The 27723-nt window shown below is 34.9% G+C and overlaps 1 protein-coding gene across 1 annotated transcript in view; it reads left to right on the top strand.

The window, feature by feature from the left end:
* Positions 1 to 490: 490 nt before the first annotated feature.
* LOC110099477 (probable prefoldin subunit 3) overlaps positions 491 to 27723 on the top strand; it is a 32921-nt gene continuing 5688 nt past the window's right edge. Inside the window, exons 1-3 of the mRNA XM_020826640.2 lie at positions 491 to 712; positions 19200 to 19257; positions 19494 to 19565. Coding sequence (XP_020682299.1) covers positions 567 to 712; positions 19200 to 19257; positions 19494 to 19565 — 276 coding nt within the window. The 5' untranslated portion in view covers positions 491 to 566. The remainder of the gene's footprint in view (positions 713 to 19199; positions 19258 to 19493; positions 19566 to 27723) is intronic.

Raw genomic sequence — 27723 nt, 5'->3', positions numbered from 1 at the left:
ACCTACAATGCTTTATGGTGCCAAATGTCGGCCATTAAAAGAGAAGCATAATACTAAGTGTTGCAAAGATGAGGATGCTTAGATGGATGAGTGGTTTTACCATTAAAGATATGATACGAAATGAGCATATACGTGAAAAATGTTGGAGTAGCTCCAGTGGAAGATAAGATTAGAGAAAGTCGCCTTAGATGGTTGGTCACAGCCAAAAGGAGGCCTTCCGATGACCTGATTAGGAAAATTGTGATTTTAGATTTGTCTTATGTTAAGAAAGGTAGAGGTAGACCTAAAAAATTTGGTTAGAAAATATTAGAAATGATATTACTTTATTATATTTAAATGGGAATTTGATTTTTAACAAGACACAATGATGAAAAGGATTCATGAAGCCAACCCCACGTAATAGGACAAAGGTTTGATGTTGTTGTTGTAAAGTTTAGGAATTTTATTTTCATTTTGGAGTTAGTTTGGTTTCAAGTCTTTAGGTGTTACTTGCTTTTGTTAATTAGGCGAGGGAGGAGCATACCTTATGAGACCATAGAGCGAGCCGTCATCTCTTCCCTTCGTTCATGGCTTCTTCTTCGACTTCGTCTTCATCCGGCGTTCCTGCAGAGAGGAGGGGCATTCCAGCTGCCTCTTTTGTTGAGGATGTACAAACCTACCTCACCCAATTGGGGTTCGATGCGAATTCGGCCCTTGCGTTTCTTCAAGAAAGGTATCCTTAAAACTCAATTACTCTTTATATATTTTTAGGATTTTTACGAAGTTGGAAGAAGAATCGATAGGTTATGATTTTTTTCTGTCTTCGACTGCCATTCTCTCTACTTGCTTTGCCTTTTTGACTGTCGAGCTTTCCATTTTTTTTTTTTTTTAATATTTTTTGAAGCAGCTGAGTAAGTGGTGGCAATAGAAGTGTGGTTGTTTTATGGGGTTTTGATGTGGATGAAACTTTTCTTGCTTGTGATGTTATTCGAGTGAAAGGGAATGAATATTGGAGGGGTGGGTTAGCTATAAACTTTAGGATAATGGGACTTTTACCAGAGGTCGGGAGCTAACAAAATTGAGATATTTTGTATGTTTTTATGGAAGAAGAACGATAGGGTTTGGCTAGGGATTGATTTGTGTATTTTCTTGGCTGAGAGCTCAAAAGGTTTGCTTTGTGTTTATGCTGTATTGGAGAGGGGGGAGGCTATTGGGAAGAGGGAAGCTTAGAATTTCTTGTAGAAGAAAAAACCTAACTGATTGAATCCTAGGGTTTGAGAATGGGTCTCCAAAACTGAGAGCTTGTAATTGATCTAAGTTTTGATTTAAATGCAGAAGGGTAAGAACAAAAGAGAAAATTATTCCTCTCTTTTGGAGTTTTATTGGAAACCTTCCAAGTTATACCATGAACTAGCCACCATGTCGTCCACCACAAAATAGAGGCTTCAATTGCAATCAAAACCAAGATGATAGATTATTCCACCGTATGTATGTAGGGAACGTCCAAAACAGCTCACGCAGATAGGGAATTGCACGCTAATTTCTAGAAACAAAAAATGTATATATAGTTTAATTGGAAGAGGAGCCATCCATCTTTCATGAGTTTGCATGGAGGTGACACCTTGAGGTATGGAAGAAGTTTAAATCAAGCCTTAATTTGTGGAATGGGACTTGAAACATAGAACTGAACCTTGGAAGATACATTGGAATGTGGAGAAGAGGCCTTGATTGATGGAGAGAGAGAAAGATACATCCAAATTGAAGATACACTGTAATATATTCCTACTTTTTTAATAAGTCAAAAGAAAATGGACTTAAGTCACACTCTTCATAGCTATGGTGGGTGAAAATATTTATAGTAATGGAAGAGCATTCCATTATTAAAATGATTATTATACGTTTATTTCGATTAACTTATTTTAGAATGTCTGAAGAAAAATGGCTGAGGATAATAGATGTATGAACGCCTTTGATTTGCATGATGATTTTGTGTGATGCTTGGTTTTTACTAAGTATAATGGAGCTATATAGGGAAAAGGCGATGCTACGGCACGAACCCCGCTTTCACAAGCTTTAGGTTCCATTTTCCTCGAGGTAGATTGGAATTTAAAAGTAACCAGATTTCCTTTGATGATCAGCATCAGGATTTATTTAGTTCTATGGTTCCATTCCTATGAACGCAAGCCCTTATAATTAATCACCCTTCCTAACGCGCAGAAGAGAACTCTCGATCAAAGATGAATCGATGTTTAGATGTGCAACAATTTCAAATTTTGGTTGTGGATGATGGAGTTAAACCCGATCAAGATCCCATGGTTCTGTCGTCCTAGGTATATCGTAGGTTTCATTTTACAAATATTAACTAACGTTGATTATAGTGTCTAGAGAATCTGATTAGCATTCATGGATTGCCTCTTTTCAGGGATCCCAAGAAACTGAAGTGGATGGGTGTAGGTTGATCTAGTTTGGGTTAGGACTTGCAGCTTCACTCGGGAGTTGCCCGTAGTTTATATTTGGGTTAGGCCTTACGACCTGTTTAGGAGTTGCCTGCAGTTTAAATTTAGGTTAGGTCTTACGACCCCGTTTAAGAGATGTCTGTAATTTAGATTTGGGTTGGAGCTTATAACTTTCATTGAAAGTAGCCCGATCAATTAATTTTTTTTAAATACAACTTATTTATTTATTTATGTAATATTAATATATTATATTTTGTTATTTGATAAATTGCGTTACCTTTACATCTTTTCTTTTCATTTTTCACATATCCTTGCTTTCAATCTTCATTATTCAATCATCTAAGGACTTGAAAATTGCAATTATGTGAGCAAGTCGTTCAGAATACACTAGGAATGAGAGCCTTTGAAGGTGAAACAATCTTCTCCATCTTAGTAATCTTTAGCATGCATGTTGGTGAGCACGATTTGCGAATGCTCCATCTTTAGTCCTTGGGTCTTGACACATCTTCTTCAACCACGACTATGTAAGAATAGGAGAGCATCTGTATGATAATTGGATGTGAGTGCATTTTCTCCTTTTCAGCTTGCTTGTTGTCAATATGTTGTTTTAACCTTTAATGCATCTTTTCAAATGCCATCAACCCATTGCAGTTCATAGCCCTTGTGTCTTTTTTTTTTTTTTTTTCAGTTATCCTCCTCTGGGATTTAATACTTATTTTCAATCATTCTATTATCTTGTTTAATTTGTTTCAAATAGTTATATGCTAATTTCAAATTTATTGAATTGTTTGTTCAATTGTTCATATAGACCAATAAAATTATTTGTTAATATGCTAATCACTTTGGAATTTATTTAATACTTGTTTATAAGCTTACTCATTAACTCTTTGAAGTATGCAAACGATTAATTTAGACAAGCCCATTACAAGCCATGATAAATCATTGATAATTTTAAACATGCTAATTATGAACATATATGTGTAAGCTCGGCTCAAACTCTCACCAAACTTGAACAACTTGTAGCATGATCAAGTCATTTATTATTGATGGTTTTCTCAGCTCTATTTCAAGCCTATCTTGGATAAAGGATATTATCCTCTTCCATTTTCATCATCATCATCATCTTCTTTCAACTCTCTCCATTTTTTCTTACTTTTTTCATTTTCAGTATAAATTATATTAACTTTATAATTTATTCAATGTTGCTATACTATGGTTACAAATTATTATATTTTTGGAATGATGCATATCTAAGTATCCATGATTTTTTTACTAAAATATCATAATTAAATAAAGTTTTCTTTTAATAAAATCCTTCAAAGCTGTAGATCCTAAATATCATTAAACATGAATGAGTTTTTGATATTTATGTCCATGCAAAATGATTTGATCATCTTATAGTCGTCAAAATTTTATACTAGAAGAAAATTTAACATTATCAATGTTGTAGGTCATGCCCTAGCCTTCATTGTAGGGTTCATTGCCTTGTTTTATGCTTCAAATGAAGGAAGGTTGCTCGTTGCTCATGTGGTCAATTTATAGAGGTTTATGGAATGAAATCAATGAGGAAGGGGAGGCAATGAGTGAACCCAATAAATCATTTAGGAGAGCGGGAGGGACATGAATTACTTCAGGTTGTTCTGTACAGTGGTAGACTCTTGGCATCAACAAAGGAGGGTAAGGAGGCCCATGAAACCAACCATAAGAGGTAGAAAGTTGACCAACCTAGGGGAGAAAAGAGGTATCAATTTAGGTTGGCTGTTTGGGTAGGACCTAAAGTTGACCCGGCAACCCATTTATTATACTGGTCAAAATGTTTTATTTGAATCCGATCCGACTCAAACTTGTTAATGCAAACCCTACTCATCTATCCCGTTTATTATATGAATCATAATTTTTTTTGGATCAACACCTCCCAATTAACTCGAATATGATATCAATTCAGGTTGGCTGTTTGGGTAGGACCTAGGGGTGCAAGTGAGTCGAGCCGGCTCACGAGCCGACTCGAGCTCGACTCGTTTATGAGCTCGCGAGCCGAGCTTATTGAGCTCACGAGTCGAGCTCGAGTTTGAGCTCGTTCATTAAACCAGCTCGAGTTCGAGCTTGACAAGACTCTGCTCGTGAGCCGGCTTGATATTATTAAATTTAAATATTTAAAAAAATTAATCATGAGGCCATAGGGATAACTTAAATTTTTGCCGGTTAAAATTTAAAAATCATTTAAAAATCCCACTCGAAATATTGGAAAAACACCTGAAATCTCAAATGCCTCAATCTCTCTCTCTTCTCAGATTTGACCCTCCCTTACTTATAATAAATGCAAAAGGCTAATACTCATTACCTTTTCTAACAAACCTAAAAAAAGTCTCAAATCTCTCTCCCTCTCTCTCTCGCTTCAACGAGCGGCTCGAGCTCGGTTACAGTGGAACGAGTCAAGCTCGAGCTCGATTTTTGAGCTCGACTCGAGTTCTAGCTCAAGCTCGAGCTCTGTATTTGACAGTTCGACTCGAACACCTCCTAACTCGAGCTCGACTCGACTCGTTTGCACCCCTAGTAGGACCTAAAGTTGACCCGGCTTGAATATACTATATACATGAACACAACCCATTTATTATATGGGTCAAAATGTTCTATTCGAATCCGATCCGACTCAAACTTGTTAATGCAAACCCTACTCATCTATCCCGTTTATTATATGAATCATAATTTTTTTGGATCAACACCTCCCAATTAACTCGAATATAAGTCATTTAACCTAATAATATATGTCTATTTTTACATGGCCTAATTAATGCTAATCTAAATAGTAATTAGGTCAATTTTGGATTATTCGAGTCAACCCGAATTAGGATTTCTCAAGTTGGGTTTGGGATGGATCATTGTGTTGGGTTATTTATCCCAGGAGAAAGTTAGAAAATGACCTTTGATTCTTTCAGTAGTTCACCCTTCTACTTATTACGAAAACATTAGGCCCTTTCTATATAAGAGAGCTAATCAACTAAAGACCAAAATAATCATTTCGTGTAACAAAAATTTAATCATGTCTACATGAATTAAGACATAACAGAACTTGCAATATATATATATATATATATATATATATAAATTACTAAGTATGTTGCTCTCAATATCTTCGATTGGAGAAGGATCAACATCTGATAATGCTCCTCCATCAATTTCCTAAGCTGCGAAGAACTCTAAAGAATTGAAGGAGGTGGCCATAGTAGTGGAGGCAACAGGTATGGCTCATGTATAGGTTTGTTGATCTTTAGGATGAATTCCCATAAATACAAGAAAATGACAAGACTTTTGTTGAAGACGTCACCGACCATACATCATGTTAATTAACATATTAATTAGTTTGGTAAGGACTAGTAGACTAGGCAGCAATGATGGTTGGGTGATGTCATTGCAACATGTGGCAGTAGAGGTGTCAGTATATTAGTCAATAAATATATTGTAAAATGTAAAGTGTTGGTAGCATAACTACATTATACGTGAACACAATAAATATTGGAACGGTCAATGGAATCTCAACTGACAACTGAACAACATGAAAGGTATGTGTTGCTCTCCTCAGGCTTAGCACACTCAATCTCTGGCACTATAGTCAATATCAGATATGAGCCCATCATTGTAGCAATATTGAAGAGGACTATCTCTATAAAGGAGGTTCATAACGCTATCACCATGATCCTGAACTTATTGGTCTTGGCGGACTTATGGGAGGAGGGATTTAGGTTTATGATTAATATGAAATGAGGGTTAGGAATTGTACTCATGGTCTGGAGGCTTATGAGACTGTTGGCTGATAAGATTTACGTGGAATTGAGAGGAATAGAAGGGTTTACGGAGATTTTCAGAAATGTATGGGTTTGGTAATGAGGAAGGTCAGAAGTTTTCATTGTATGGCTAAGTTACAAAAAGCTTGAGTTAATGGTTTGGTATGGAGCTCATTATTTTTGAGTGGAATTATTTATTTATTTTTTCTGTGGAGAGAGGGGGACTTTCGGCGTGCCGTACAGAATCAGTAAAGATGCGGTTTTGATTGTGGTTTGATCTACCAATTTTCGTGGGATCGGTTGGCTTCAAGGACAGTTGGTTGAGTTGCTTGACTAGTAAGTTAGGAATATATGAATATTTCATATTGGAGTTAGGAAAGATAGGAATTTGTGTAATTGATAAAGTAAAATATATGATTAAGAGCTGATTAAAAGATAGGATTCGGTGACTTGTAAAAATTAGATATTTCACAATGGGTAAGTTGAGCTGTACTTGGACTTGTTTTGGAATAAGAAATATTTTTAGGGTTTAAGATTAGGAAAGTTTTGTGGGTTTACTTTGGAAAGGTTTGTTGCAAGAATATAGGTGAGTATTTGTACATGCAAAATATTCCCAAAATAATGAATTTTTGACCCAGGAGTCTAGGCATGCTTATTGGCTGATTGGAAGTCTTAGGCAAGTTTGCTGGGTGGTTGGGCAAGTTTGCTGGGTGGGTATGCTAGCTTGTGCATGGCATTTGACAAGGGGTTCGGAGTAGTAAAGCGAGCACTAACAATATTGTAATAGTCCATATTTTGACTATGCCAAATATATATATATATTGGAGTTATTATAAGTCTAAATCACAAATCGTCTCCATTGATATTGTAGTACTTTAATTACACAATTTTTTTTATAATTTTTGGGCACTTGTGAGAATTCTTAAAAAATTGAAACTTGTGAGTACAAGTGAGAATTTTAGGACTGTCAGGTGTTCATTTTGTAAATCAATTTCACCAATATTTTCTAAATAAATAAATTTATTTTATGGATATTTTTCTATAATTTTTAAAGACCAAAATGATTTATATTGAAAAAATTGATAAAATTAAATAGTTATAATAAATAATATAAATAATTATATTATATTGTATTAAAATATCTTAATGCATTACTTAAGAATTTCATTTCCCTATTCATTTTCGGCAATAGAGACTTGTTTTGGAAATTTTGAGAAATAAGAGAGGAGAGAGAAAAGAGAAGTTCATATTTGGAGGTTGCAGAATGATTTTCGTTTGTCAAGTCAGTTGGAAAATTCACTCCTCTCGCTTTCAGGAATCATTACCCTATTTCTAATTTCAAGGATTTTGTATTTTTTATATTTTTTCAATCAAATTTGAATTTTCGTTACCGAAAAATGAGGATAATTTTTTATTAGTAAAACTTTCACCGCGTAACTTTTTATATGTTATAAAGATCAAGATTATAAACGTTTTGAGTATATTCTGAAAATTTTTTACCTGGTCATTTTTTTAAAAGGAATGATTTTATTACTCAGAAATTTATTTTGACACCTAAAAATAGTGATTTAGCTCAAAAGTCTTACAATGTTATTTTATGCAATATCTGATAATTTGGTTAAATTTTAAAAATGTTAATTTTTGCACAGTATAATTTTTGTTGTCTATCATTTGGACATTTCAACACTTTCTAAATTAAACTCAATTATATTTATTTACTGCAATGTATTAGAAATGAATGTAGATATATGAATAAGATTATTTTTATAGTGTTGTGATAATAAAATATATATACAAGACAAGTAAAGATTATTGACCAGTTGGTTGGAGATTGATTGACCTGTACAGGATAGTGGGCCGATGGGCTTTCTTTTAAATATTGTGGTTTGATGTTATCCTCTACTGATTCACGTATTACACTGATTGGGAGTTATAAGGAGATGATTACTATGCCAACAGACAAAGAATGACAACTCTATTTACTAACAGTGATACTGGGAAAACATCATTGTAGCCAGGATATTTACTTATTTAACATGATTAGTAGAATGCATGCTGTTGAATCACTGCTATTTTACGATTTTACTGCTACTTCCACTCATGATGTTGATATTACTATTCTACTATTATTAATATGTTGATCACGTTATATATATAAAGCATGTGCATTGGGCATTGACACTGAGTTGATGCTGATATGATTTTTCTAAGCATATGATACACGAATACAATTATTTTTATATGATTCTACTGTATTGACTTGATTTCGATAGTCTTTATTGATGTTTTGATTTGATGTTTTATATAATTTTTCTATTGAGTGTAGTATTGATATGACGATTTCTCTAGTGATGTAACACCTGTAATGGTTTACTGATTTATCTATTGTATTGCCCAATGATAATGTGAATGTGATAGGAAACAATTGTAGATCGCGAGTATGTCCAATCAATCTTCTGAAAAAATAACGAGAACAGTGACTGGACTGTTGTCCACAGCAGGAAAACACAGAAAAGCTGCAGTATACAGTAGTAAGACAGCATATTTTAAGAAGAAAACTTAAAGAAAACTCAAAGCGAGACTTGTATTCCACTAGACAATGAATAAAATAGCAAGATACAATTGATCCTTTATTTGAGAGGAGGATCGATCTCTCCCAAATCTCTAGACGCCGCTAGAGCCCAAAGAAAAAAACCTTAATCTAAGAGATATCAAATTTCAGCCAAATTCAAGATAACCCAACCCTAGGAAAATCAACTATTTAATGTATACAAATCAAAAGGAATTCCTTAAACAGTCCCTACATTCAATTTCCCTCCTAAAATTCATTCAAAAACCTTCCTATTCGACCCTGTTTGATCCAGGCGGGCGTGCGGCTGAAACGGGAGGCAAAAGTTCCGCCTCGTTGCGCCTGGGTCAGTCCCGCATGGACCGGTCTAACAATACTCCCATCCCAAAAATCCACCTTGTCCTCAAGGTGGAAATATGCTCGTGTTCCCGTGGAGGTGGCCATCCTTGAGGTGATTGAAAAACCTTATTATATTGCTGAACCAAGGGTCGCACGGAAAGAGAAACATCCCCTTCCTCCTCTAATCTGATCGCATCCAACCTGTGTAGTCCCACCACATAATCTTCCCCCACCTCTTGTATGTCCCTAACCATGGTCTTAAGTGATGTAATGGCTTTGGATAGCCCTGCATCTCCCCTTATAACCACCTTTCTCCCATCCTCCATTAATTCCATCGTGAGTGCTCCCCAATTGTCCTTGGTTTCCCCCAAAGTTTGCAAACATTCATTCCCAGGATGACATCAGTACTTCCTAACTCTAGTGGGAGAAAATCTCCCTTACCTGAATCTCCTGGATGGTCAACACCACTCCTCTATAGATCCCCTGGCCTTTCTCCACCTTCCCTATACCCATCATCACTCCATAGCAACCGGTGTCCTCCATCTTCACTCCCAATTGATCAAAGACCTGAGTGGAAATGAAATTGTGGCTAGCCCCACTATCAATTAGCACCACCACCTCACGATCAGCTATCTCTCCTTTCACTTTCATAGTGTGACTCGGAGTGAATCCCACTACAGAGTTCAGAGAGACTTCTGCCACATCCAGGTGCAACTTCTCCTCCTCATCTTCAGATCTGCTCCCACCTCCCTCCTTGTCTTCCTTGTCTTCACAGACAAGGAGAACCTGAAGAGTTCGGTCTTTGCACCTATGCCCCGACATGCACTTCTCATCACATCTGAAGCACAACCCCTTTGCCCTCTTCTTCTGCATATCCTTCTCTGTCAGCCTCTTGAAATTTTCCCCACTCCCCCCTCCTACTGGCTTCTCCCGGGTGGTCTCATTAATGTTGCCTGATGCAGGCCCCTTGGGTGCTAGAAGAGTGGTCGTCGGCCTATAAGAGCCTCCTGAGCAGTTTCCTCGAGTCCCTCTTTCAGACTTCTTCTGGTCTTCCACCAACTGGGCCAACTCCAAGGCCTTGCCTAGATTCCTTGGCTCCAACACTCTGACTGCTGTTCTTACCTCCAGTTTCAGCCCCTTCATGAAATTCCCTTCCAGAGCTGACTCTGAGATATGATTCAGCCTACTAGCCAGATATTCAAACATGTCCCTGTAATCTGCCACCGTGCCTTCCTGGGTAAGGGCAAAGAATTACTCATAGAAGTCTCCTCTCTCATCTGCTCGAAAACGCTCTAATAAGCATCCTTTGAACTCCCGCCAGCTCTGGATAGGCTCCCGTCTGTCACGCCACTGATATCAAGCTAAGGCTTTTCCCTCCAAGCACATTCCCGCAGCTGTCAATTTCTCCTCCTCCGTCAGCACATTGACAGCAAAATATCGCTCAACTTTATAAATCCACCCATGGCCATCCTCACCCTCGAAGATGGGCATCTTCAGCTTCCTCACCTTTGGATCTCCTCCATTTCCCCGGTATCCTCCATAACCTCCCATTCCTCGATGGGGAAGAGCCCCCCAAGTGTCTCGATCATCCCTCCGACGATTATACTCTAACCACTCTTCATACTCTCCCCTTCTTCCTTCAAAATCATCACCTCGACGCTGAATTCCTTCAAATTCAGCACCTCGATGATGATGTTTCTCCCTTCTTCCTTCAAAATCAACCCCTCGACGTTGAACTCTTTTGAATTCAACACCTCGGCGATGAAATTCTTCTCTTTTCCCTTCAAAATCAGCACCTCGACGCTGGATTCTCTCAAATTCAGCACCTGGGCGATGAAATTCTTCTCTTCTTCCGAAAAAATCAGCCTCCCGTTTGTCGTCTATAATTTTTAAAGACCAAAATGATTTATATTGAAAAAATTGATAAAATTAAATAGTTATAATAAATAATATAAATAATTATATTATATTGTATTAAAATATCTTAATGCATTACTTAAGAATTTCATTTCCCTATTCATTTTTGGCAATAGATACTTGTTTTGGAAATTTTGAGAGATAAGAGAGGAGAGAGAAAAGAGAAGTTCATATTTGGAGGTTGCAGAATGATTTTCGTCTCTCAAGTTAGTTGGAAAATTCACTCGTCTCGCTTTAAGGAATCATTACCCTATTTCTAATTTCAAGGATTTTGTATTTTTTATATTTTTTCAGTCAAATTTGAATTTTCGTTACCGAAATATGAGGATAGTTTTTTATTAGTAAAACTTTCACCGTGTAACTTTTTATATGTTTTAGAGATCGAGATTATAAACGTTTTGAGTATATTCTGAAAATTTTTTACCGGGTGATTTTGAAAAGGAATGATTTTATTACTCAGAAATTTATTTTAACACCTAAAAATAATGATTTAGCTCAACTAAAGCCTTACAATGTTATTTTATGCAATATATGGTAATTTGGTTAAATTTTAAAAATGTTAATTTTTGCATAGTATAATTTTTGTTGTCTATCATTTGGACATTTTAACATTTAATAAATCAAGCTCAATTATATTTTATTTACTGCAATGTATTGGAAATGAATGGAGATATATGATTAAGATTATTTTTATAGTGTTGTGATAATAATGTATATATAAAAGACAAGTAAAGATTGATTGACCTGTTGGTTGGAGATTGATTGATCTGTTTAGGATCGTGGACCGACGGACTTTCTTTTAAATATTGTAGTTTGATGTTATCCTCTACTGATTCACGTATTATACTGATTGGGAGTTAGAAGGAGATGATTACTATGCCAACGGACAAAGAATGACAACTCTGTTTATTGAGCCAACTATTTACTAGCAGTGATACTGGAAAAATATCATTGTAGCCAGGATATTTACTTGTTTAATATGATTATTAGAATGCATGTTGCTGAATCACTGCTATTTTACGATTTTACTGCTACTTCCACTCATGATGTTGATATTATTACTGTTCTACTGTTATTAATATGTTGATCACGTGATATATATTTAAAGCATGTGCATTGGGCATTGACACTGAGTTGATGCTGATATGATATTTCTAAGCATATGATACACGAATACAATTATTTTTATATGATTCTACTGTATTGACCTGATTTCGATAGTCTTTATTGATGTTTTGATTTAATGTTTTATATAATTTCTATATTGAGTGTAGTATTGATATTACGATTTCTCTAGTGATTTAACACCTGTACTGGTTTACTGATTTATCTATTGTATTGCCCCATGATAATGTTAATGTTATGATTTGACTGGTGACATGCATATTTATCATTTGTTTTATGTTGAGTTCAATAATAAGATTTTGTTGTTTGTTGGGCTTGTGAGCTCATTATATGTGATTAAATATTTTCAGGTCAGGGCAGATGATCAGGAGTGTGAGGCTGGTTAGGATTCTTCAGATTTTGTTCTTTTTTTGTTTTAGCTATTCTTTTATACTCATGATAGAATAGTGGTAGTATGATTGTATAGATCCTAAGTATTGCATATGATTTCAAAGAATGAATACATATGTACATATAGATGTTTTGAATTCTAGAATTATTTTTGTTTTTTATTTTTGGTAAATGAAATTAGATAGCTCTGATATTATTTATTAAAAGATAAAAGAAAAATTCTTCTAACTTAGATTCTGGGGCATCACAAACATTATGGATATAAAACAAAAAATGGTTGCAATGAATTATAAAGAAATTATTACAAAATGGAGTAAGCTAAGAGCATGCAATAAGGAAAAAAAAAAGTATTGGGTCACAATTAAGTAGAGAACAACAGACAAAGTGTTAGGCAAGAATAATCACTGATTTAAGAATTTAGAACTTACTCTTAAATCAAAATTATATAGGTGCATACAATGAAATCAAAGATAAGGGGAATCAATGAGTGGCTAATAAAACTTTATGGTAGAGGAAAAGCAAAGAAATTAGTATTACCTTTGCACCAACCAAGAGATAAAAAAAGACCCATGATACGAATTGTAGAAGGTTTGTCCACTGTGGAGACATTGATTTTTTCACTCATTCTTGCATCATTAAACATACAAAGCAAGGGTGATATCCAATAGAGCTCAAAGGAACTTGGCTCAACTTTAATTAAAAATTTTGAATTCAAACTTGACTCAAACACGGTGGAAGTTGAAATTATTTCGAGTTGTTTCAGCCCAATTCAATATTTCGATGCTAAGTCGGCTCAACTTAAATTTTGATTCGACTCAAAATTTTTTTTAATTAGTTATATACATAAATATACACATTATACTATATATCATATTTATATTATATAGTTGTAAGACATTTAATCTCAGTCGACTCAAATTACATTCGAGTGAGGTGGGCAAACTTGAAATCTATTCTAGTTTTGCATGGAAACTTAAATTGGCTCAAGCCATTTCGTCGAAGTTTGAGCGAGTTTCAAGTTTCGAGCTTTTCTAATAACCCTAGTGATGAAAGATTAAACCCTTTATATAGAGAAGAGTAGGGGGTGTGCAGTTGGTCAATTTGATGCAATTAATTAAACCAGCTGGTTTCAATTTTGATGTTTGAAAAATTGAACCATCGAAACTATTTTCTAAACCAAAATAAACTAAACAGAACTTCAGCTCAATCAATTCGATTTGATTTTGGATGAATTGAAATATAATTAACTTTGAAAATGAATCTACTTACCTTTAGCTTAAATAATATGTATTGAGAACAATCCGTAATATTTTTTGGTAAAATTTAGGCTTTTAGCATATGGAATTGATCTTTTGTTACTTGTTTTTTTACAGTTCATGGGTTGTTTTTTCTTTAATATTGGATCAAAGTAGTGAAATTCAATTTTTGGTTTGATTATTTTTTCTAAAAGAAAAAAAAAAAAGAATCCATGACCAAAACCCAAAGAAAATTAAAATTACAACCAATAAGTGAAACGATATGTTAACATCTGAACCGAACTAACCAATATATGTTTGATTCATTTTTTAGTTTTTATCCAAAAAATGCACACCTCTAGAAAAGAGAGCTAATCAACAACAAAAAAAAAAACCATAAAAATACAATAATGAAAAACATGACTCAATTTTATGAAATAAGAAGCTTATAAAGGGAGATGGATCCTTGGTTCTAATGATTCTGCATCACTCCTACTCACAAGAGGTTCACATCCTTGCAAAACCTTCAAGAAGTTGAGCATGATTAAAACATGCAACTCAATTTGAGAAAATGTTGAAATAATGTTGAATCTGTGGCCAGCAGCATTTTGTCTTCTTCAACATTCTGGCAATTCGTGGGCAGTAACTTTTCTTCTACAATAATTCAACAAGTCATGGTCATCAATTTTCTATTTCTGCTGTGTAGTTAATTATGGATTCCATAATTGAAGGCTGATTTTCAAATTCGTTTCTTTATTAGATAATTAATATAACTTCTTTTATACATATAAGTAATAAGGGAATACAATTCAATTATAAAATTGTTGACTGTAACCGCTCATTCCACCGACATATCCAAACGATACAACCGCTCCATTGCCGACTTACCCACCGCCTCATTCACGACATAAAAACAATGCTCCCTCTCATTCGGACGACACGCACACTCACACACGCATACACTCTCAGAACCACAAGGAATTGCAAGCAAAGAGTTTGGCGACTTATAGTATAATATTATATAACATAATGTTATAATATAATATTATATTAAGTATAGTATAATATATTTAATATATGATATTATATACAGAGAGGAATAATATAATATTATGTAATATAATAATAATAATAATAACATTATTATTATTATTATTATTATTATTATTATTATATAATATTATATTTATAATATAAAAATAAAAATAAAATAAAAAGTGAGATGGAAAGAAAGGAGAAATTTTTCAAACAGGTGTCGAAGACCCCGGCCGTCGTACCTTAGGTCAGACCGGGATGGTTTGAAATTGAAGACCTGCGCCGTTGATTTTTAATCTGGGCAGATTGTTTTAAAATTTGAAGACTTCACACAGTCGATCTTAGATCCTGGTGAGATGGTTTGAAATTGAAGACCTTACGCCGTCGACCTTAGGTCCGGGTAGAAAGAACTACGGCAGTGCCGTCCCGATGTCTCCCTCGGTGGGGAGGAGACGCCGGGAGGTTGCCGAAATTTTCATTGAACAATACGGGACTTGGACAAAAAATTAAAAAATTGATTTGAACATAATTCAAATTTAAAATTAATTTTAAATAACAATTGATCAAATAATGTTTGACCTAAACTCGAAATGGACTCAAACTTGAACTCGAACCATACTTGCACTCAACATAATTATAAGAACTTAAACTTCAATATGCCACTTGGAATTGTATTTAAACTACAATATAAAGAATTTGACTTGAATGATCAAATCTATCATACACATTGAACTATCCTTAAAGATGAAGGATTTATAATTATAACTTGTTTGCAAGAAACAAAAGCTTCTTTTGGGAGAATAACTTGACTACAAAGCCATAGTATGGGAGTTCTTTGGACCTTGATAGACCTCTTTCAACATTGAACATGATATGTCCTTAAATAACAATTGAGGAAACACTTTGAAATGCAAATCTCCGATCGACGTAACACTAGTGATATCTACAAATATTTATAAACCTAGTGCAATAAATACTACAAATCCTCTCAACGCCATCAGATCTGCAACATGTGTACAAGCGGACAGAAGGCGTTCGTAGGCCCTTAATTAAAATATCGAACCATTTTCTAAATGAAAATACTTGTACAATGGATCATATTTAAATATTTTAAAATACCTCTTATGTGTTAAATATAATCCCTTAAATTAAATCCGCCCTGCATGTGCTCCGGTCAACATGTTAAAAGTATAAACACTAATGACCGAGAATGCTGCGCAGGGTCAAATGCTACAACCCGCATGTGTTCCAATCGTCATATCTAAGTCCCAAATTCAACGATTCGAGAATGTTGCGCGGGTCTATATTCAAGTTTCATCCTCCTCCTTGAAAGGACTGGAGTCGACACAAATTGAATTATGAAATGCCTCCCAATATCCTACGAAAATACAAATGACCTTAATAACAGATGATGGCCGTGTTGATCGAAAATCTCAACCGGAGGGGTCAAATCTCAAACCAAACAAGAGCTCAAACTCCTGAGATAAAATCTATCACTGAAAAACTTAAAACTAAAAATCATCCACCTCCCGCAACCGTTTGTCGGGGGTGATAAATTTGAAATTAACCTCAGCTCACAAAGAGCGAATGTGTGTCGGGTGTATCACTACGATTCATCCTCAAACAGTCTTTTGCCAACATGGACATGGCACATGCCCTCTGATCGGGTGGTTTTGCCGCAAAATGGCACAATTATATTACGATCACGGCCAAAGCCCGTATGTTCCCTAAAGGTGTCAAACCCTTGAGCGATGGATCGTAGGGTATATTCGATAGGCATCAAGCCCTCTGTCAGCTAAGGTGGATTTAGATATATCCCCTTAGACAAACACCAATCCAGGTCTACAAGGTATTCTTGGACGAAGCAACCCATGGCTGCCGACAAGGTACCTTATGTCAGGTTGGGTCGACTACCTCCTCTGACTAAGAAAACTTTATGGTAGAGGAAAAGCAAAGAAATAAGTATTACCTTTGCACCAACCAAGAGATAAAAAAAGATCCATGATACGAATTGTAGAAGGTTTGTCCACTGTGGAGACATTGATTTTTTCACTCATTCTTGCATCATTAAACATACAAAGCAAGGGTGATATCCAATAGAGCTCAAAGGAACTTGGCTCAACTTTAATTAAAAATTTTGAATTCAAACTTGACTCAAACACGGTGGAAGTTGAAATTATTTCGAGTTGTTGCAGCCCAATTCAATATTTCGATGCTAAGTCGGCTCAACTTAAATTTTGATTCGACTCAAAATTTTTTTTAATTAGTTATATACATAAATATACACATTATACTATATATCATATTTATATTATATAGTTGTAAGACATTTAATCTCAGTCGACTCAAATTACATTCGAGTGAGGTGGGCAACTTGAAATCTATTTTAGTTTTGCATGGAACCTTAAATTGGCTCAAGCCAATTTTGATTCGTCGAAGTTTGAGTGAGTTTCAAGTTTCGAGCTTTTCTAATAGCCCTAGTGATGAAGGATTAAACCCTTTATATAGAGAAGAGTAGGGGGTGTGCATTTGGTCAATTTGATGCAATTAATTAAACCAGCTGGTTTCAATTTTGAAATTTGAAAAATTGAACCATCCAAACTATTTTCTAAATCAAAATTAACTAAACAAAACTTCAGCTCAATCAATACGATTTGATTTTGGATGAATTGAAATATAATTAACTTTGAAAAGGAATCTACTTACCTTTAGCTTAAATAATATATATTGAGAACAATCCCTAATATTTTTTGGTAAAATTTAGGCTTTTAGCATATGAAATTGATCTTTTGTTACTTGTTTTTTTATAGTTCATGGGTTTTTTTTTCTATAATATTGGAGCAAAGTAGTGAAATTCAATTTTTGGTTTGATTATTTTTTCAAAAAGAAAAAAAAAAAGAATCAAAATGACCAAAACCCCAAGAAAATTAAAATTACAACCAATAAGTGAAACGAAATGTTAACATCTGAACCGAACTAACCAATATATGTTTGATTCAATTTTTAGGTTTTATCCAAAAAATGCAAACCTCTAGAAAAGAGAGCAATCAAAAAAAAAAAAAAAAAAAACCCATAAAAATACAAATAATGAAAAACATGACTCAATTTTATGAAATAAGAAGCCTATAAAGGGAGATGGATCCTTGGTTCTAATGATTCTGCATCACTACTACTCACAAGAGGTTCACATCCTTGCAAAACCTTCAAGAAGCTGAGCATGATTAAAACATGCAACTAAATTTGAGAAAATGTTGAAATAATGTTGAATCTGTGGCCAGCAGCATTTTGTCTTCAACATTCTGACAATTCGTGGGCAGTAAATTTTCATCTACAATAATTCAACAAGTCATGGGCATCAATTTTCTATTTCTGCTGTGTAGTTAATTATGGATTCCATAATTGAAGACTGATTTTCAAATTTGTTTCTTTATTAGATAATTAATATAACTTCTTTTATGCATATAAGTAATAGGGGAATACAATTCAGTTATAAAATCACCTATTTTATATTCTCTTTTCTCATTCTAATTTCCAAATTTTTTAAATGTGATCTTGAGAGCATGCACTATCAGTCTAGAGGATAAAGAACTGATGCATGTCAATCAGTTGATTTTTAAACAAATGTGGAAGGGCAGTTTTTTTCTTAAAATTATTCCTAGTTTAAATAAATTTCAAATTTGAATAACTTGGATATGAGTTGACCATTGAGATCCCAAGTTGGGGAAGATGTTTATGGTTTCTTGTTCTCCATTTCAATATTTTGATTTCTTTTTTTTCCCTTAAAATTTGGCTGAGATTATTATCAAAACAAGCTAGACTATTTTGATGTGTCGAGAAACTGATGACAAATGTAAAAAAGACGGAAATGCTGAGCAGAAACAGACAGTGCATCTGATTTTGTGTTTTTGAAAAAAAAAAACCAGAAAATCGTGACTTCAGGACCATTCGATTCTTTAATGGCATTGTCATGTAATCTGCCAATGTAATCATTTCTATAACCTCTGCACAAAAAGCTTTTTTCATTAAATTTGAGTCTCATATTGACGATTGATGTGGTGGAGCATCATAATACTTTCTACTTGATACAGTGTGGACCCACATGAAAAGCAAACAAAGCTTCACCATAGAATTTTAGAAAATATGAGTTCAATCTTCAGAATTATTGCTTTTGTTGTATAAATAGTGGGTTAATATCTCCGGACTGCATCACAACAAAACCTAGTCGTCAAAAGGCAATATAGAATCACATAATATGTCTATGAGTTTTATAACTCATAGCATAATTTCTACATTTTATTTTCAGAACGCTTGCTATCAGAACATGAGGAACGATGCAAAGGAATGGACTTATAATTGTTTGTTTGCTTTGCAGACTTCAGCAGTACAGGATAGTGGAAATGAAACTTCTGGCACAACAGAGAGATCTTCAGGTATTCTCCACTGCCCCTCATTTGTTTCTTCTTACCAGGCTTCTTATTTCAAAATTTTAAGTAAATTAATCAGATGGCATGAATTTTTTAGAACAAATTGTGCTTATGTAGTCTCTTAGGGAGATTGTTATGTAAAAAGCTGTAGGAATCTGTTCTTTCTAAAAAGTTATTCTGATTGCTGTAAATGTCTATTTGGTGCTCCATACGCTGAATTGTTATTTATTATGCAATCACAGGCAAAAATACCTGATATTGAGAAATGCTTAGATATTGTTTCCACCATACAAGCCAAGAAGGGTTCTGGTGAGGTATGGAAATCACTTTGGGCAATTCAATTTTTATTATGTTTTCAATTTAGTAGCCTTGTTTATGTTTCCATGTATTTTTTCCAAATGGACAGGCTTTTACATATTTTTAACAAAGCTCGTTCTCTAATTTAGTATTAAAACTTTAAAGTGAGGTTGAAATGGTGGCTTTTTTGGAGATTAGTGGTGCCTTTATTTTCAAGAAATTTAACTATTTTACGGGTGCATATTTGTGCATGGCATTTGAAATGTTAATAATTATTCTAGAGTTACATAACAATCACTCTGGGCTTTGAAACTATGTGCCCGGATCTTCTATAATTCAGAAGATAAATTGAATTGTAGATAAAAGACAATATCAGAGATTTTGACAATATTTTGCAAGGATTTTAAGATCTTATTTCAGGTTTCTCATAGGCATAATCACGTGGTTAACTACCCTTCCAATCTTAAGAGAGAATTTTTAGTTAAGGCTAGTTGGTAAGCACTAAATACACAATGTATAGGAGCAACAATTTTAGTTTATGATTGAGAAATTTATTGCTTTTAACTAACAAAAGATTGTCGGAGAAATGGTGACAAATCCAATGAAGATCCCATAGTTTGCTCATGGTTATTATGGACTCTAGTCTATTTAGTCAGTTGAGGTAATTAGCCTAATTTGACCAAAAAATCATTTTCGTTAGTCATGAGTTGCTTTGTTAAAGAGTACCTTATAGACCTAAGGTGGATATTTTTATGTCTAAGGAGATAATTTCAAGTCAATTATAGTTAATAGAGAGCTTCATGTCTTGTTGAGTGCACCTCATAACTCACCACTCAAGGTATTTGGGCCATGGAATTGTGGGCTTTGGCTTTGACTATAATTTAATGGTGTCATTTTACGATGAACAACTCATTTAGAATGCCTCGTTCATAATCTATCTTTGTGGTATCATTTAGCAGCAAAACCATGGTGTGAAAAGACATGTGCCATATCTTAATGCCATGGGATTATTGAGAGTGATTATAGAGGTATACCTAATATGATATTAGTTCTTTGTCAACTTAAATTTTTCTTAAAGTTGTCACCCTCAGTAAACTATTGCGAAGAGTGGGTGGATTTTTGCTTTAATCTTGGAGGTGGATCATATATCATCGAGCTTTAAGCCCAATGTGGCTAGTTTGAGATTTGGGCGCATCTGTATAATATAATCCCCTCTAGCTAAGATTTTTAGTTATCATGACTATCATTGTGGTATTTGAATGATTTTATTTTTTTGAATTGGATTTTGTCGACTCTACTAGCTTGCTTGCAAATGATCTGGTTCACAAGTTTGCATTATGTAAGTATGTTTAGGCATTCAATGCATTACATATCTCACTGACTCTACTATCATACGTAGAGGATTAGATTAGTGGGCTATCACTTGCGATTATTCTTTGTAAGTACTACATCAAGAGTTTGCATTTAAGAAAAGAAAATTTGACATTGAAGGCCTTACGCAAATTTTTTAAAAAATATCTTTGCGAGAGTCATGCACAGATATTTGATTGCAAATTTTCTTGATTACAAAAAATATATCTTAATTATCGTTACAATAATTCATCAGGGTAAAGTTTTTTAGTAAGGTGACACAAAGGATCAAGGGTGAGGGCTTGAAAAATTGGGACTTACAACTCTGCTCTATGGGTAGGGCGGCCGCTTGAGTGCATGAATAATTTGATGAGTTTGAATTTGACTTTTGAAAGGTAGTTTGAATTTTTCAAAATAATTACAAACCTTTCAAAACATTTGCATGCTTCTCAAAAGAACTTCAAATATGTCTGGTTTTAAGTCCGCACAATATTTTCTAATTTTAAGTTTAACTGTTTAGCATATTTGTCGGATTATATGCAAACCAATTTACTTTTGATGTGCTTGCATGATTTTTGATGCTGACATTTGAGTTAGAGATTGCCTCGTGACGTTCATAGAGGACTTAGGATTATCTGGACTGCATTGTTTGCCCGAGTATTGGTCAATAAAATTTACGCAAAATTTTCATTTTGAGTTTTGAAGGATGGCATTCGGACCACTTGCCTGTCTGTGTTGTAGATCCAATTGCAATCTCGGTTCTTATTCTATATTTAAAATAGTGTATTTTGTTGATTGCATTTAGATCACATTGGTGTTCAAATAGACCCCCACAAGGTTGCTCCCTCACCTTTCAATTGAGCCTCTTACTTGTTCATCTTCATGTTCTGTTATGGTTCATGATTTTGATTGTTCTAGAAGTCAGTGAGAGGATTTATTCATGTTCATTGGCAAGCGACTGAGTTTTCCACTGTCCAATTCTCTATTTAATTTTCTGTTCAATTTCGATTCTTGTAGTTCTTTCTACATAACTTATGTATCATTTTAAATGTCAATTTAATTATCATTTTGCAATTATCATTTTTTTTTGTTTTAGCCGTGCTTTTGGGTATAGAGTTTTATTTAAATATTGTTCTTTTCAAGTGCGGTCACAGCAAATTTCAGGGTAACCTGCCACATCTTTCTCACATAAGGGGCATTTGGAGAGTGCTAAGCCTGCTTATCATGCTTAAAGAATGCTTGCATGGTTAGTGTTTAAGACATGTTCGAAGCTTCATCACACCACGCTTAAAAAACATACATGGTGATGTCAGTGAAAATTTTTTAGTGGCATGTTTGCCTTGCATGCATAAGGCGATGTTGGCAAAGTTTTTATGACAAGATGACAAAATTGGCATGGTGAACCACTTTTTTTGGAAATTTCTATTCTTTTTACCCTTATTTTATTTTTCTTGATTTTTTTTTGTGGAAGACTTTTTGCTTTTTTTTAGGAAGAGAAAGGAGAGAGAGGTTTAGAGAGGAAGAGATAGAAAGAGTGCAATAATGAGATGACAGGTATTCAGTTTGCTAAGAATGAAATCACAGGAGTCCGAGTTGAGAAGCTGAGCCCACTGGTGGGTGTTTTGGTGAGCTTGATGGTGGATCGTGAGGTTCTCAAAGTTGGTAGAGCAAGTGTTGGTTTGGAATTGGAAGAGGAGCTAAGCAGGGAGTGACGGATTGGTGTGGGTTGTCGGGTGTTAGGGTAGCTGAAGGCCAGCGGTAAGAAGCTATGCCAGGAGCGTGGTTGATGTCAGGTCGAGTAGGAGGCAATCATTGGCATTAGTTGTGTGGAGAGAAAATCGTAAATAAAGAAGCTTTGTATGCGATTGAATTTGAGATAGAAAATTGCCAATAGTTAGCGGATGTCAACTAGTGAGCAAAGAACTATGCTTAGTGAGGCCGGTTGGAGAAGATGGCGATGAATGTTTGTTTGGCGGCATAAATAGAGCCAAAATTTATTTTTAATATGTCAAACAACAAAGATCACAACTTCAAATATTTTAAGATCTTCTATATATACCCGTTTTATCTTAAACCCATATTTTGGGATTGGGTTGGTGTAACTTAAGAACCAAATGTCTTACAAACTCTCTTCTTCTTCAAATGCGACTGGCCCCATTGATGCCCATATTAGTAAGATCTTGTTATGACCTACTTATTTCTTTGATAAGGGGCTTCTTTTTTTTTTGTTCTTTTGGGTCCTGTTGATGCCTTACAAGAGCTCCCATACTGAATTCTTCGTTTCTTATTATTGAGGGTTTCAGGAGTGGGTAGGTGCATAGAGAGAAAATGAGGGAAGGGCGAGGGGCGGAGCTCGGAGCTATTGTTTGGTGAGTGCAAGAATGAGAGAACGGGATATGAGCGAGTTGTGGTTGTCACGACCCGGCCCGACTAGCCCAAATTAACGGGGCGAGGACAGAAGGTCGTACAGAGAACACTTTTAACTTTCATTTCATAAATGACATAAACACAATAATCATTCAATAACAGAATAGTGAAAGAAAGAGTCACTAAACCTCCAAATTGAAATATCTCTAATACATCAAAATATGAAATCTCTTAAATCATAAACTGAAAATATTACAGTAGTCCACGATACATCAACCAACACATTACATAACATGAACATAAAATCCTGTCATCCTGAGATCCTCTATGATGATAGGTAATCGGTCTTTTAGCCATCACTCTCTAACAATCTCTCCTGAAAAACATTCACACAAGCAGGGTGTGCTAACGCTCAGCAAATAACAGGTATTTATCATAAATTCATGAAACAATAAAAACATGACGTTATGCATGAAATTTTCATTTAGAAGAATTTGAGAAAATAAAATTTATACATGACATTTGAAATATATATACTGCATAACCTTTTTCATATACATATTTCTTTAACTTTTTCCTTAAACTTTTTCATTATTCATAAACTTTTTTCTTTCATCATAACTTTTTTTTAAATGCATAAAATGTTTAATCATAATATAATACACTCGTCCCGGAAGTACTATTGTTTTGTACTGATTAGTACACAGTCAAATTTAGTCATTATTTTACCATTTGCTCTGAAGAGCCCCTTTAACATTGACTCTGAAGAGCCCATTTATCATTGGCTCCGAAGTTCAGCTTATGCAATTATAATATATATCATAGGAATTAAGTCATTAAGAAATTCATATGTTTCGAATGTCCTCAAGTTTATCAAGATTTCAGTTAAAGGACATGCCATTTCACTTAACTTTATTTAAAATTTAATGTGACAATAAGTATAAGTGCAACTATTTAGCATTCTATGAATAATAAAAAGGCATCTAATTCTATCATGAGAAGATTGCATGAAAAGGAAAATTGTAAACTAAACACATGTTTTATTTAACATAAAACAAAATTTAGAAACATGAATTTACTTTAAATACAAGTAAGTACCTACCTTAAGAACTACCCAACGTGCGAGGGTACCAGTTCAACTTTATGTGTTTTTCCTTCTCCACTTCCACCTCTTCCGCTTCTAAGATCTAAGAAAACCCGATATAACATAGTTCATTACCCATAAGAAATTCTAATTTCCATAATAACCACTTTAACATTTTTATAATTATTTATATGCATTTTCGGATTTACCATTAACCCTAATTTTTGGAAATATAGAATTTACAATTTTCATTACATTTTCATGCCAAAATAACCTCTTTATTTAAGTAATACTTAGGGAATATAAATTTTGGATTTTTCTTAAATTAAAATTAGGAAAACTAAAAAATCATGCAAAGCCCTAAATTTTTCTATTAAAAACATTCCTAGGACCATTTGGAAACACATTAATGAAAGCACTTTCAAATAAATTGACATTTGAAGAAAGTCCTAATTTTCCAATCTCAAAATTTTTTAGGGAAAACATATTTTTATGTTCAAAATCATTTCTTAAACCTTCCCTATTAATCTCCTAAAGAAATTTGAATTTTCCATTAAACCCTAGAAATTTCTTCATCAAAAAGGAAAATAATGAAAATTTATCTTAGGAACTCACCTTGCTCCTTCCCAAAGTTCTCCCTTTGATCCCCTCCACGAACCGCCGCTAGAAAGCCGCTGCCAAAGCCTTGCCCTAAGCCTCCCGTCCACCCTCTCCCTCCGTCTCCTTCTCGTTGTTTCGCTCGGCCAGACGGAAAATTGAAAAAGGACCAAATTGTTTCGGTCCCTTAATGCATTGAGTAGTTAGGGATATTCCAAAAGACCAAATTACCCCTTGCATATATTAAGTTTTTTTGGATATAGGAAGGGTTATTAAGTAAATAGCAATTTCAATTAAAGCTTAATCGATTATAATTCCAATTCCGTGCGAAATTTTCTATAAGTTCTTTATATCGTTTTGCTCGAAATTTTATGTACTATTTTATAAAACAATTTCGTCGAAATACGACGACTTCGAAAATTCACTTAAATTTCGTCGCGATGCATCGAGTTGCATGCAACGCTTACGATTGATGATTTCGAGTTTTACAGTGGTCTTGTGAAGGAGATGTGAAGGCTTTTGACTGGACTCGAGTAGGTGCTATGGGTAAAGCTTTGAGGGTCTGAGTGCATGAATAGGAGACGGTGAATTAGGGGAGATTGTGGGCTTAAGAATGATTGGAGAGAGATGAGGCTTTTTTCTAATATTTTTCTTTGTTTTGATTTCACTTCTTTTTTTAACCAGGACGAGTAGATGGAGTTGGCCTGCACTGGTTATGGGGCTAGGTTGGATTTGTAGGATAAGCAGGACTTTTGTTGCCCTGGCAGAAAAGTTGGGCAAGCCTGCTTTTTAAAACAATAGTAATATCTTATTAATATTAAGATCATGTTAATTTATATATTTAAGTGATTTATTTGTGTGTATTGAATCCTTCTTTTGCATTCTGAATTTTTATTAAGTAGAGACCCAGGCAATATTGATGTTACTTTTTGTTATTTGCAATATTCTGGATGCATCGACGTGATAAGTTTTATGAAACGAGCAAGGATTGAGTGATTTTCATGATGTGATGTTCGTTGTCCATAATTTTTGTCGAGTTTGATCAAAAATTGGCCGTGGAATCTTTGGGTATTTACTCTTTAACCCATGGCATGGTTTCCTTATCTTTGATAGTTAGGGACACAAATTGAGAAGTTTTTATTCATTGGGGACGGGAGTAGCGTGTATTGATGTTGTTTTACTACTTAGCTGTTATTTCTTAGTTTATTTTTGTGTACAATATATTAATGATAATGACCTATCGAGAACAGGTTATCTTCTCAGTATTTTGATTATCTTTATAGGTTTAGTTTGCTGATGCAAGTTACTTTGGCTCAGTCAGTATTTTGATTATCTTTATAGGTTTAGTTTGCTGATGCAAGTTACTTTGGTTCAGCAATTGGATACCCTAATTCAATCGTTTCCAAATTGCTATTGCAGCACATCCGGTCTTTTGCTTCATTCCATCAATTCTTTTGGAATTCAGAAATTTATCTTTGCTTTTGAATTCCCTCATGTGGAATAGCCAATTCAGTCCTTACGTGGCTTTGCCAGTTTCCCTTGGGGCCAGTCACTGGACCTTAACCTTCTGTGGTATTGAATTCCTGAGTCTGTAGCACCTATCTGCAGGATTTCTATATGAGGCGCTATGGCTTAGTTGGTTTTCTTGCCAAGATTGTAGCTTACAGGACCGTAACCATACATACTTTCTACGACTGAACTTGTTTTCTGGGACTCTAGCAATATGCTATTTTTCCATTTTACGTCCACTATAGCTAGAAAATGAGACTTGCAGGAATTCCAGTATATTGAATTAAAACCTCTGTTTAAAATTGCGCAACAAGAGGCGCACCTTGAGGCGCGCCTCTGCGCAATTCTTCCCAAAGGCGCCTCGAGGCGCACGCAATTTGGACCCTGGTAGAGGCGTACGCCTTACCTTGTGTGAGGTGCGCCTCAATTGCGCAATTATGGATGAGGCGTACGCCTCATCCAAATGGCCCCACCTACTTAAAATGAGCATTTTTTTCCCTTAAACCCGTTCGGCTCCAGGCATATCCCGATAGTTCTCTGCCCGCAAGCCCCAGTTCGCGAAACCGAGAGCCTCCCGCACGGTCGGCCTCCCTTCCCGCCGCCTCTCCCGCCGGCGCCGCCTCTCTCCGGCGAACTTGAAGTGTCCGACCGCCTTCTAGGAGAAGTCCACAATCGATTTTAGGTATTTTTTTTTTAGTTTTTGGTTAGATTTTTCAAGTGAAAGAAATTCTAGGGTTTTTTATTTTTTGAATTATTTTGTGTGATTTTGGATTCTTTCATTAGGGATCATCGTTAGAGGCAAGGAAAATGGGTCTACGTCATTGCGGAGGGACCCTTCTTGGAAGTATAGTGTACAAGTTGACATAGGCGGCGGAGAGAAGTGCTATGTTTATTTGAAATGCAATTTTTGTGAAAAAGTGGTGAAGGGAGGTGTTACCCGTATGAAGGAACACTTATCATGCTTGCATAAAAACGTAGCACCGTGTGCAAATGTGCCGGAAAAGGTGAAGGATGAAATTATTGTTTATATGAAGAAAAGTACAATGGCAAAACACTTGCAACAAGAGCAATTTGATGATAGGGTCGAACATGGTGCTTACTTCGGGAGCGAGAGTGGAAAGTGCTTTTCCTCTACCATACATAACAGAGGTGCACGGGGTCCTATGGATCAGTATATGACTAATCCAGAAGAGGATAGAGGACAAGCACAAATGATGCCTGCAGCTGGTACTAGAGTCCTTTTGGTAAATGCAAGATACTTTATTCAG

The sequence above is a fragment of the Dendrobium catenatum genome, unplaced genomic scaffold, assembly GCF_001605985.2.
Source record: "Dendrobium catenatum unplaced genomic scaffold, ASM160598v2 fragScaff_scaffold_157, whole genome shotgun sequence".
NCBI lineage: Eukaryota > Viridiplantae > Streptophyta > Magnoliopsida > Asparagales > Orchidaceae > Dendrobium > Dendrobium catenatum.
This window is presented reverse-complemented; position numbering and strand designations above follow the sequence as displayed.